We start from the raw sequence: 13,755 nt of genomic DNA on the forward strand, positions 1-13,755 counted from the left end.
TTTATCTAATTATCTAACCACTTATCCTAGGTGAGGTGCAATTCATTTAAACTAGAAGCTGCAAGAGAACAAATCTACACTGGAGTTCACAGTCCCCCTCAGTTCAGGTATTTTCACTTGCTTCCCTTTTTTTTTGCAATTACCATAATGCAGTAAATCAGGCAGGTATAATAGAACTAATATAAACAGCTGTTCTGATTAGTTAAGAAATGTGACAATTTCTTTTAACCACTCTGTTGTTCTGCAAGAACTCATATATTATGTATTTCTCTCCCTTCGCTTTATTTTCCGTCTTGATATTCTATAGTACATCATTTCCAGAGATTTGTTTTTCCAGCCTCAAGAAGCTGATTAGTAGAAGGGAGATAAAATTGGGGTGGGATATATGATTTTCTTCTTTCCAGGTAGTAGTTTCTCTTCTCGGTAACATTTAGCTGTGTGGATTTTAATTTATTAACATTTATTCTAGTATTCTGAATCTAAGTGTAGCATTATAATCATGGGTATGGGCCAACCGACCCCACAGGTCAACACATTACATCAGGTCTAGACATGTGGGTAAGAGGATTGTTTTCTTTTTCTGGCAAATGCACACACCCAAATATTTGCACAATTGAAGGCAATTCTTGCTTATTTGTATCCTGGATCCAGCAAAAGCTTGTGCATTGTGGCCCAACAACACAGTTTCATTACCCAAACTGTTCCATTATTTCTGTGGGGTGAATGTTTTTACACTGCTTTTTATTTGTTCTGCTGTATTTTAATGCTGCATTTTATTTTTTAATGTTTTGAATACCACTTGGAGACTGTAGGAAGCTTAAATATATTAAAACACATTATTATATACAATCATAATTAATGAAATAGTATTTTAAATTACTATTTTTTGAAATAATCAGCCTTTCCTAGAACAGGAATTTCTATTGCAATTTTTTTAGTGCAATTTCCTGCCAATATTTAAAGGAGAAGTGTATTCAACATCCAACAAGTTTATATCAAACCTAAATCCCGACTCACACAGTTCTCTTCTTCATCCTTAACTGTGGAGTTATTTCATATATCCTTAGAAATGTAATTGCATCCATAGAAAGGTGCTAAGAATCCTCTTTTAGCTTTATCTGTGTTTAAAAGATTTGTTGCCCAAATGCCTCTCTTCTGAAAGAGAAGGATTAAAAACACTCACATGGATAAACATTTGGAATGAGAAAATACATCTTCCAGTAACATAGTTTCCCCCCATAGGATGCGTTAGGCAGTGAAGGACAATAATAATGCAATTATGACACAATTTTTTTTGTTTTTTGTTTAAATAGGGAGCTTAGATAATGTTGAAAAGCTTGAATGATACTGGATCAAATGGACACTTTTAATGAAAAAACAGCTTCAACAATTAAAAGTAAAGTTAAATCTAATGTAAAGTACATGAATTATTGATAATATATCAACTATGTTCAAGAAAGAAAACTATCGGGATAAAATTTCAGGCACTGCTGTTGAGATCCCTGTTTAATGTGCTGCTGCAGACAACAAACAAGCAGGAGCCGAGGGGGAATGACATTATACAAATTAATGGTATATCTTCATCAACAAGGTTGTATCTTGTCCTTGGGCGTCTTGTCTCCAGAACTTATCAAATAACATCACCTAATGTACCCGGGTACATTAAAGTGGTGAGCCTTTTAAAAGATTTTATATGTTAGTTGAAATGGCATGATGCAGTAGCAGGGCTAGCTTGGATTAGCATATGTTTCTCTGCAGGAAATCAAAATGAAGGCTTATTGTGGCCTGAAATCACTACAAGTATATATATTGAGAATATGAGGCACAGTATTAAACTAATTTGCAAATTTACCTTTTCTTTCTCTACTTTAGAGTTATTGGTGCTATGAGTAATTTTGAGGAATTCCGGAAAGCTTTCAACTGTCCAGAAAATACTACAATGAATCGAGGTGCAGATTCCTGTCGAATTTGGTAGCGCTTCCTCTGGAATCCCTGTACAGAAATCATGCCTTCATTTTACTGGCCTACTATTGCTTCAGAATTACATTGATCAAGTGCAGACCAATATTATTTTGCTTTGTAACATTCCCATCCTGGGACCCAACCAGCCGCCATTATTGAATTGCTTGTTCACAAGCACGGGATAATTCAAAATGTAGTATGTAGAAAAGAACAGGCAATTTTTTTTTAAAAAAAGGTGTCCTTTATAAAGTTCATTACATGTACAAATTTGTACTATAGTATTCTCATTGCTATGAAGCAAAGCAACATCAACATTACAAGATTACAATGGTACATTTATATATTTTTTATAGCAGTTATGCTGATATTTGAAATTAGTCAAACTATATCTCCAATTATATAAACCCAGATGTTCAGTAAAATCTTCTGATTTTCAGCAGTCACATGCATCTTTCATCTGCCTTCTTGAAATGTTGATCAGAGAGATATTTGGGACCGGAACTTTAAGAATAAGGCCACTTAATCTATTCTCTTTCCATTGCTACTCTGAGCTACATGGTGGAATATACAAAGGAGGCCCACTGGGTTCAGTCTCGGCTTCAGACGTGCATGTTTTCTTCTACCTAAGATTGCACATGCATAGCTGTATGATGCACACAAACTCACAATCTATTTTTCAATTACAATTACAAATCGAAAAAATTGTATTACAAATATTTTACCTGAATTGTGGACATCATTTATTTTATAATATAATAAAAAAGTAAGTTTGAAACAGAAATATACTCAGATGCATGATCCTATAATATCAGTTTAAGCACTTTCTCCACATATAGATATTGTAGCTATTTGCCTCCACATTGGTTAAATATATAAAAATGTAGGTACATCATTAAATCTTTGCTCAGCTAACTGCACATTGGCCTCATGACAGATGCTTTTGATAATACTCAAAGAGTAAATTTTCTACATGAGTGAGTTTAATTTACCTAATATACTGATCTAGGCTTGAACAGAATTGGGAAAAGAGGCAGATGTTTTGTACCATTACAGAATGTCTACTTGTTTTAAGAAGTGAAGAACTTCCTCCCAGATACCACCACTTCCTTGCAAAGTAGAAAGGAGGGATCCTTGATGCTCTCTGAACTTGCTTGTTTTCTTGCAGATGTTTCATTACCCAAACTAGGTAACATCATCAGTGCTAGTAAGGTGTGCAGTTTGCTGTCAGTTTATATATTCTAGTAGCTTGCCTTGTCATTGTTGGTGGGGCTGGTCTTAGAAATTCTTTGGTTGGGCTGTTTACTGTTGGCTTCTTTGGCAGTTTCTTGATTGGAGTATTGTTTAATGTTGGTTTGATGCTAATTTTGGAGTAGGAAGGATTAAAGGGGCAGCTTCTGATTGGAACCTAGCAATACTTTGTCTTAAGAGAGTTCCAAACTTGGGTTACGCTGGGTGTAGTGCCAGAATTGATTCAATAATTCCAGAGTTTTGCAGATATATTGGAAATGACAATGCCAATTCATAGCTGCAGATGGACTCAAGGGAGTCAATTATAATTTACTTCAAAAGTCTTGACCATTTCTAGTATTTTAGGTTTAGGAATCTCTACTGCAAAAGAGACCAAGGAGGGCATGCAGTGACAGCATTGATTCTGTGGAGACCATTACTGTAGCAGGGTCACTTTAGAGCCTTAGGATCACAATATAAAAAGATCCCATAGATAGAAAATGTTAACTATATTATAGTAACAGTAGGATTCTTGCTAGTAAAGATTTCAGTAAAGAGTGAGATAATCTTATATCATTTTCCTGTTTTTTTTAATTGCTTAAATATATCCATTTTTAAAATTGTTTGAAATAGGATAATTTTGTTAATGATTATATAATATAACCATTCTCAAATCACAGATGAAGATAATTGAAATGACAGTGGTTTTATATATCGTATGACATTTTCTACTGTTATCTGCTTTTGAGTTCACGTGAAAAAAAATGTGATAAGTTTTTAACAAATAAATCTTGCAAGACTACTCCAATATATTTTTTGTTTTCTTTTTCTTAATGTGAATAAGAAGAAAGGTATCCAAGTACCAAACACTATTCAGTTGCCTATAAAGGAGCATCTGTGCTAATATTATATGGGCAGGGCAATTCTAAATCGAGTCTTTAAAAGGTAAAGGTTTCCCTGGTCCAGTTGTGTCTGACTCTAGGAGGCAGTGCTCATCTCCTTTTCCAAGCTTGGAGGAATAGAATAACAGAGTTATTATAGGTCATCTAGTCTTATAGGTCATCTAGTCCAACCCTCTTTTTCCAAGCAGGAGACCCTATACATTTCTGATGGATGGCAGTCCAGTCTCTTCTTGAAAGCTTCCAGTGATGAAGCTCCCACAACTTCTGAAGGCAAGCTGTTCCATTAGTTGATTGTTCTCACTGTCAGAAAATTTCTCCTTATTTCTAGGTTGACTGTCTCCTTGATCAGTTTCCTTCCTTTATTCCTTGTGTGGCTTTCAGGTGCTTTGAACAGCCCCTCAAATATTGCAACACTGCTATCATGTCTCCCCTGGTCCTTCTCTTCACTAGACTAGCCATGCACAGTCCCTGTAACTGTTCTTCATATGTTTTAGCCTCCAGTCCCCTAATCATATTTGTTGCTCTTCTCTGCACTCTTTCTAGAGTCTCAACTTCTTTTTTATAGTGTGGAGACCAAAACTGGACTGGGCTTTTATGATCATATTTTTCAAAGTTTTCTAACCTTCTTGAGTTGTTTTCCCCTTTAGGATTTTCATCCAGCAAATCTTTCCCAAGCTCTCTCTGAATTTGTTAAAATCAGCTCTTTTAAAATCTAAGACTCTGGTATCATTATATTCTATTTCTTGTGTTTGCATTATATTGAATTCCAGAATGACATGGTCACTCCCTCCCAAAGTTTCTGTCCCTCTAGTTCCCTCCTCTACCTTTTGGATAACAAAAGTTGTCAGCTAGTATGGTCAGGAACCTATTTGATTTCTCATTTGGTGTAAAATTAGTTTTCCACTTGATGTCAGGGTAACTGAAGTCCCCCATTACTATTATACTGTGTTTCCTACATATATTTGTTAGTTGATTAGCAAAAAGTACATCTATTTTTTCTGCTTGGTTGGGTGGCCTGTAATATACACCTATGGCAAGGTCATTCTTTTTTTCTTTTATATTGATCCATATGCATTCTAGGAGGTTTTCATCTTTGATCTCATGCATTTCGATAACAATATAGTGGTCTTTTACATATAGTGCGACTCCACCTCTTCTTTTATAGGGTCTGGTTTTTTTGAACAGTTTGTATCCTTCTATCAGTATGTTCCAGTCATGGTTTTCATCCCACCAAGTTTCAGTAATTCCAGCTATATCATATCTACCTTCATGTATTAATAATTCAAGTTCACCCTGTTTGTTCCCCAAATTTTGAGAATTTGTATATAAGCATTTGAGCTGAGGGAGCCAGCATTGTCTGAAGATACCTCTACAGTCATCTGGCTGACATGACTATATTCTGAGGTGCTCGGAACGCTGTTACCTTCTCACCAAAGTGGTGCCTATTTATACATTTGCATTTGCCTGCTTTTGAACTGCTAAGTTGCCAGGAACTGGGGCAAGAATGGAAGCTCACCCAGTCACATAGGTCTCGAATTGCCAGCCTTCTGGTTGACAAGCTCAGTGTCTTAGAAACTAGGCCACTGCACCCCTTAGCCATAGTTAAATATTGTGCTCACAGTGCAGCACAAATAACAGGAAAGGATAGGGTTATTTACAAAAGACTCTTTTTGGATTATGAAAATATTAATCATAACTTTGCTATATCTCTATATTCATTGTAACAAAAAATCTGAATACAAATTCTATACTTGGCCACCCTAAGCACCTTTTGCGTGCTTATTTCCAACTAAGATCTATGCTAAGAGACCTCAGGGGATGAGAGTTTTCTCATAATTTGTACTAAAGTAAGAATTGTTTTCAGATAGATGCTTCTAATATTAAGAGAAAAATGTACCTGAAGGATTTTGTCTTTTTTTAAATGGAAATAAATTCAAAACATGGTTTCATCTTCTGATTGTTATCTGAATGTTGTTAAAACAGATAATATTAAAATAACTTTAGCCATAATACTAAACTCTGCTGTGTTTTTCTCTTGTTCTTCTTCTTGCAGAAAACCTGAAAACATTTATAGGGAGCTAGCCAACCAGAAATTCAATATGGCTCATTTCTAAACATTTAAATGGTGAGACTAGAGCTTTGATATGCCCTAATAACCTTATCTCATCAGATAAAAATCATAATTTAGAATGTGGCATATTTGCCTTTGACACAATGTTTATATTTACCTTCACAAGAAAAACAAATTATGCCTCTCAGTTGCACATTTTGTGATAGTAGGAATCCATGGAAACTGGTCAGTCAAGCATCAAAAGAGCCAGGAGGCTTGAACTACATTAATTAACTTCCTCTTTGACAGGAGGAATTTTTTTTTTAAATAGATGATGTCATAGGATTGGGGGTAGGAAATTACCTTGACACTGAAGTTTCTACCTGAAAATAAATAGCTAATGCAGCCTAAAGAGAGTTGATTCAACAAAAGATGCAGTCATCTTTTGCAGCTATGTAGCATTAAATGCTCTAATGCTAAACATAGTTTAGTTGTGGGACTATTTTCTTATAATTTTTTCCACAAAGTCCTCTCTAGGTAGGTTGTAAAATAGACTTACCTGAATCCCTAGAAAGAGTATTGAATTTTAGAAAACTAATACTGAAAACAGAATATTGAAAAAGCATTGTTTTAAGATGATGCATATGAAAGGAAGAGTGGAAGGAGAAAATGGAGTATAAATATATTCAAAAGCAATATAATGCAAATAAACAAACACATATTTGACATTTCTAAACAGAATTGGTCTTCAGCATTCACATTTCCCAATTACATTTCACATTTCCCAATATGTTCCATGTCCATCTGAGCACATGTGCTGACTACACATATACTTTGCTGCACTTGCTGTACTTGTTTGTTTATATGTAATATTCTGAAAGATTTCTGATCATTTGTTTTCATGAATAACAAAAAAAAATATTGAACAAAAATGAGAATTAGTCAGGCAAAGAGAGAATCAAGGGAAATTTCTTGCCTTAAATTCTCTTCACACAATTGTCTCAATTCCATTGTATTATTAATGAAAATGCTGTAGTAGTTCACTTTAATAAAAATCCTGCCATGCAGTTCTTTTGACAGAAAAGAAATTCTTGGTTCCCCTCCATTTAAATCATTTAATAGAAGATTTTCTCAAGGTTACTAGGATTAACACTACAGTTTCTCTTTGATTGTCATCGGATATAATAGTTTTCCAGGTGCTGAGAAAAAAGGAAAGACTGTCATAACTGGACATAAGTCAATGCTTACATGTTTGGATTAGTAGTGCTGTTATAAAAAAATGGTCTCTAAGTATTTTGGACATGATTTTCTTCAGACTATAGTTCCTGTGCAGCAATTTGTTTGATAATGTACACAAAATAAGTTGCTGTAATTTATTTATAAATGCAATTTAACTCAAGTCCATGGATTAAAACATGCAAGTTTGTTTCCTTCAATAGATGGGCCATGCTCATTACAAAGGTCACTCACACATGTGTACAGGTACAGCAATATTATCAACACTCAAAATATCTAGACAACGTCCCAATAGAAATAGTTACAGTGTATAACTATAGTATATGATAACTATACAGTGCATTGAAATTATTCAGACTCCCCTTCACTTTTGTCAATTTTGTTATGCTGTAGCCTGATTCTACTTGTTGAAATTAATTTTTTCCCATTAAACTACACTCAGTATCCCATAATGACAATCTGAAAACAGAATTTTAGAAATGTCTATAAATTTCTTAAAAAGAAAAAAACTGAAATACCACATTGGCATAAGTATTTAGACTTTTTTGAAGCAACTTTGGCAACAATTACAAGCTTGAGTCTTTTTGGGTATGACGCAACAAACTTTGCATAACTGGATTGGGGGATTTTCTGGCATTCTTCCTTGCAAATCTTTTCAAGCTGAGTCAGGTTGGATGGTGACCATTGGTGGACAGCCATTTTCAGGTCCCTCCAGAGCTGTTCAATAGGGTTCAAATCAGGGCTCTGGCTGGGCCACTCTAGGACATTCACAGAGTTGTCCCTAAACCACTCCTGTGTTGTCTTGGCTGTGTGCTTAGGATCGTTGTCATGTTGGAAAGTGAACCTTTGGCCCGTCTGAGGTCCTGAACATTGTGGAACAGGTTTTCACTGAGGATATCCTTGTACTTTGCTCCATTCAACTTTCCTCAATCCTGACCCATCTCCCAGTCCCTGTTACTGCAAACACCCCCACAGCATGATGATTCCAGCACCATGCTTCACTGTTGGGATGATATTGGGCAGGTGATGACATAACCTTTAGAATTGAGGCCAAACAGTTTAATCTTGCATTCATCAAACCAGAGAATCCTGTTCCTCATAGTCTGAGAGTCCTTCAGGTGCTTTTTTGCAATCTGCAAGTGGGCTTTCATGTGTTTTGCACTGAGGAGAGGCTTCCATCTAGCCACTCTGCCATAAAGCCCAGATCGGTGCAAGGATGCAGTGATGGTTGTCCTTCTGGAACTCTGTCTCATCTCCACATAGGATCTCTGGAGCTCAGTCAGAGTGATCATTGGGTTCTTAATCGCCTCTCTTATTAAGGCCCTTCTCCCCCAATTGCTCAGTTTGACAGTGCAACCAGCAACCAAAAGTCTTGGTTGTGCCAAACTTCCTCCATTTGAGAATTATGGAGATCACTGTGCTCTTAGGAACTGTCAGTGCAGCAGAAATTTTATTGTAGCCTTCCCCAGATCTGTGCCTTGCAATAATCCTATTTCTGAGGTCTGCAGGCAGGTCCTTTGACCTCTGGCTTTTGCTCTGCTACAGCATGCATTGTTAGCTGTGAGGCCTTCTTTTTTAAAAAAATATATTTTATTAATTTTTTACAATAACAATCTTTAATGTTTCGTGAATAGTGTGTTGTCTGGGTTCATGTACTCAAAACAATCAATAACAATTAATTTCTCCAATTATTCAATATGTTAGTTGGTAATATATTTCTTGATCTTTTCTTCTTCCAATAATAATCTCCTTTTGCCTACATTAAACAAATATAATTCTTAATATTTTCAATACAAACCAAGTTGAATATAAACATTTTTTTGTATTTATGCATTATGATAACATCAACATATGACATATTTTCTAATCAGTTTATGTTTCCATTATATTTATAAAAAGTCATCTTATTAAGTCATTATATGTCCTGTTTTCAAACTTTTTATTAAAGCTTAGTTTCCCCTCAGTATTCAGACCACTCTTATCAGTCATACTTTTCTCAAAATTCATTACCTTTAAATAGCCAAACTTTTCATTTAAATACACCATCTCAATGTTTTAACATTTCATATATTCTAGAAATATTATACTACTTATATATCTTATTTCTCTTACTATAGGGCCCCTTTACAAATTTTATCTATTCTTTTGGCCATATTCAAACAATATTTAATCTTATACTACATCATCTAATAATCGTACTCTAGGGCCTCTTTATATCCAAACTTTATATGTATGTATGTATATATGTATGTGTGTATATATATATATATATAAGAAATTGTAAAAAGTAGAATTGCAGTATAGCAGTTAAAATGCCAAGGTGTAATCAATCAGACTGATCTGTCTGAAATAGAAACAATAAAGAATCAAAACCTACAACCCAGCGACCTATTCGTGAGCTTCGATGTCACATCCCTTTTCACCCAAGTGCCTATTAAAGAAGGCTTGACAGCTATCCAAAACAAATACAATCCTCCTAAGCACATCCTAGATCTGACCAACCACTGCCTAACCAACACATACTTCATCCACAATGGACAAAGATACAAACAGATAGAAGGAGCACCTATGGGATCACCCCTCTCACCCATCATCGCAAACCTATACATGGAACACTTCGAAACCAACGCCTTAGACAAATCTGAACACAAACCCAAACTCTGGTTCAGATATGTAGATGATACTTTTGTAATTTGGCCACATGGGAAAGAAAAACTGGACAACTTCCTCACACATCTCAACAGCCTACACCCCAAAATACAATTCACAATGGAAATAGAAGCTAACAACCAACTCCCCTTTCTGGATGTCCTAATCTACAAAAAACCCAATGGCTCCCTAGGACACACCATCTACCGGAAAAAAACACACACCAACCACTACATAAATGAACAATCCCATCACCACCCTGCACAGATCAACTCCGTAGCCAAGACTCTCATATTCAGAACCAAACGCCTAGCCAACAAAGACCACCTGAAAACTGAATTATACACTCTCACAAACGTATTAATCTCCAACGGATTCAAAAGAAATACTATTACTAACCTAATCCAAAGAGAAACACCCCCTAAGAACCGAGACATAGAACAGTACAACGACATCGCTCTCCTCCCCTACATCAAAGGCACCACAGATAAAATCAGCAAAATTCTCAACCACAATATCAAGACAGCCTTCGGCACCAACCAAAAAATAGCCAACATCTTAAGAAACCCCAAAGATACGATCCAGCTAGAAAATCAAGGAGTCTATGAAATACCATGCAAAATCTGCCCAGCCACATACATTGGACAAACTAATAGGAGAATAAATGCACGCATTGCAGAACACAAGAAAAGTCAGAAAAGAAGAAAAAAACTTACTTCCTCTTCCAGTACCTTAAAGCTACAGGACATGAAATTGATTTTGAAGGAACCAAACTAATCTCCAAAACTGAACACCACAACAAGAGAATAATTATGGAAGCCATCAAAACAGAAAAACACCCCCACAACATGAATAAATGTGACAATACCTCCCACCTACCAGACATCTGGAAACTAGCCCTAATCAACAAATGAGTCCTAGCCATGAAAACTGACACCGGACCCAGAACAACACAGTCACCATTCATTTTCCAACTTTTTTTAAAACAAAGTTATTTTTGTTCATATATGTATATTTTTCAGGTACAAAGTTTTAGCAGTTTTTCTTTCAAATTTATCTAAAATGTGGTATCTTTTTCCCCATCTAAGTTTAATTTGCTGCTTCTGTCTATGTAAGGGGGGGTGTAGTCTCCTCCCTTCTCACTTTGGGAGGCTTTTTGCTTCTTGGGGATCTTTTCCAGGAAATTAGGTATAAAATAGGAGAGAGAAGATCAAATTCCTCACCCAGTTTCAAGCATGCTGTTCACTGTTGTGCTGGTTAGTGCCTTTGGACTTTGGCTGCATGTAGCTTGGGCTGGTCAGTGAAGTGTGGCCAGCCTTTCTCCTGTCAGGTTAGAAGGCTTTCCCCAAATCAAATAGAATAACTGCCATTGTTCCGGAATCTCCAGGGCACTCTTCTTTTCTTTGCTGCCTCTCCGGGGCAACTTAGACCCATTTAGGATCCCCTGACAGGGCAAAATTAGCCGTGGGGGTGCAGAGATCCGCAATCCTGTGATTGGGCACTACCTCGCAAAACCAGAAGTCTGTGAGGCCTTCTATAGAGAGGTGTATGCCATTCCAAATCATGTCCAATCAATTTAATTTACCACAGGTCAACTCCAATCAAGGTGTAGAAACATGTCAGCAACAATCAAGAGAAATGGGAGGCACCAGAACTAAATTTCACATTGCAAAGGGTCTGATACTTAAGCCAATGTGATATTTCAGTTTTTTCTTTTTAATAAATTTACAACCATTTCTAGAATTCTGTTTTCACTTTGTCATTATGGGGGATATGGAATGTAGATTAATGAGAAAAAATGATTTTTAACAACTGTAGAATCAGACTGCAGCATAACAAAACTGACAAAACTGAGGGGGATCTGAATACTTTCTGAATGCACTATACATTCAATTCTATGGCAACTTAGTTTCCCTCTAAAAATTGACTTAAAAGACCTACTTAAATTACAGGTTCTTCTCTGAAAATATATGATTCTTGTTGAGTCCTTGGCGAAAAGCAGACACGAGAAGCAGTTGTAGTTCTCAGGTTTTCTTTTATTCTGTGTTCAGCTTACAGGTGAAGGCTTCAGCAACGCCCAAAAGCTCCCAGCCTCTTATATAGGCAATTCCCGGGTCAATGTGTTACTTTTCCCGCGCCAGCACCCGCGCATGCGCACAGGCGCTGGCGACAGCCGGTCTGGTCCCGGGCAGCTTGCACCTGCCTGGGACTGCCTGCAAACGCCCCGAGCCCGTTTGCAAGGCTCGGAACATAACACCCCTTTCCCCCGGCTAAGACTACTACCAACATACAATTATTTCTTGATGCAGTGTTCTACTCCCCAGTTCTCCTACTGTTTACTAGCTTTTGTTTGGCCAGCAATGTTATGTAATCCTCTAAGTATTTAGGAGATTTCCTTGCTCTCTGTGACCTTCTCAGCTCTGGGTTTCTGACAGGTGTTCCCTGACTGAGGGGAGCCTGTTCTACTTATCATGCCTTGGTGCCTTCCAAGGACTGTGCCCCAATGCCTGGCCTGCTTGCTCGCCCACCGGGCTCGTCAGGCCAGGGCTTCTGTCACTTTGTGACCTGGTTGACCTGCCTAGCTGTAGGCCCTCGGGCCCCTTGAAGTGATAGCCACTGCTGGGCGTCTCTGTAGAACCTCCTAGGTCCGTCCAAGACCTGTCAGGAGGCTGTCCATTCCCTAAACCCCGTTCTGTGTTCGGGCTCGTGTGGGTTTCTGTACCTTCCCAAAACTCAGTTACTCCCTGATTTGGGCTAGCGGTGTTGCGGTCGGGACTTGGTTCCTCGACCACCTCCCTGTATGTTTGACCCCCTGTAGGACTTGGGGTAAGGTCAGGCCAACTCTGGGGATTATGTGCCAGCTCTCTTGCGGGGTATGATTTATTGGGATGCTCCCGGGTATCCTCCCTGACTGGAGTACTGTGCTGTGCAGGTGAATAGTGATTGTACCCCCGGGGTGACTCCCTGGCTGGAGTAGGCGTGAATGCCTGGTAGTTGGATAGGCTCTTAGAATTCCTGTTTGGGGCACTCGCGGAATCTTGGAATGGGCCGTTTGTGGCTCCATCATTGGAGGTGGGCAGCAGCTCGTGCCCCTCCCTTTGCTCTAAAGGGTCCCCCTCCCCCCCTGGAAAAGACCCAGGAGTGTCATCTGAAAGATCCCGCCTAGGGCGGAGTTGGTCGATGTGCCGATGCAGGACACGACCGTTGTTCAGGGCTACCTCGTAGGATAGAGGACCTGTGACCCTGGAAATAGAAGCGTGGACCCATGTATGACCAGGCCCGTAATTGTGAGTCCAAACCGGGGCACCCACAAGTAGTTGTCTAGGTGCCCTAGGATGTGAGGTAGATGAAGGCAGTCTGTCCGGATGCAACCGGTCAAGCTTCTTAGTAAGTTTGCGCCCCCAGCGAAGTTCAGCTGGGCTTCTCCCTGTAGAAATGGACGGTGTGGTGTGGTAAGAAAGGAGAAAGTCAGCCAACCTGTGATGCCAGTCCCCATAGGTGAGTCTTTTCAAGGCGTCCTTTGTGATGCGGACCATGCGTTCAGCCATACCGTTGGTGGACGGGTGGAAGGGTGCAGACGTGGCATGACGAATCATGTTAGCCTGTAAGAAAGCTTGGAATTCGGAGGAAGTAAATTGAGGGCCGTTGTCAGACACGATGCAGCAAAAATCCCCCTCAGTACCTGAATAGTCTTTGCAGTGGTGGTGGATGAGACAGGTACAACCTCAA

The 13,755-nt window shown here is 38.3% G+C and overlaps 1 protein-coding gene across 1 annotated transcript in view; it reads left to right on the forward strand.

The window, feature by feature from the left end:
• Positions 1-3,991, forward strand: part of LOC120316781 (phosphate-regulating neutral endopeptidase PHEX-like) — a 59,079-nt gene extending 55,088 nt beyond the window's left edge. Inside the window, exons 10-11 of the mRNA XM_039362807.1 lie at positions 31-107; positions 1,873-3,991. Coding sequence (XP_039218741.1) covers positions 31-107; positions 1,873-1,975 — 180 coding nt within the window. The 3' untranslated portion in view covers positions 1,976-3,991. The remainder of the gene's footprint in view (positions 1-30; positions 108-1,872) is intronic.
• Positions 3,992-13,755: the final 9,764 nt, after the last annotated feature.

Source organism: Crotalus tigris, unplaced genomic scaffold, assembly GCF_016545835.1.
Source record: "Crotalus tigris isolate CLP2741 ecotype Arizona unplaced genomic scaffold, ASM1654583v1 scf7180000017589.2436309, whole genome shotgun sequence".
Classification (NCBI taxonomy): Eukaryota; Metazoa; Chordata; class Lepidosauria; order Squamata; family Viperidae; genus Crotalus; species Crotalus tigris.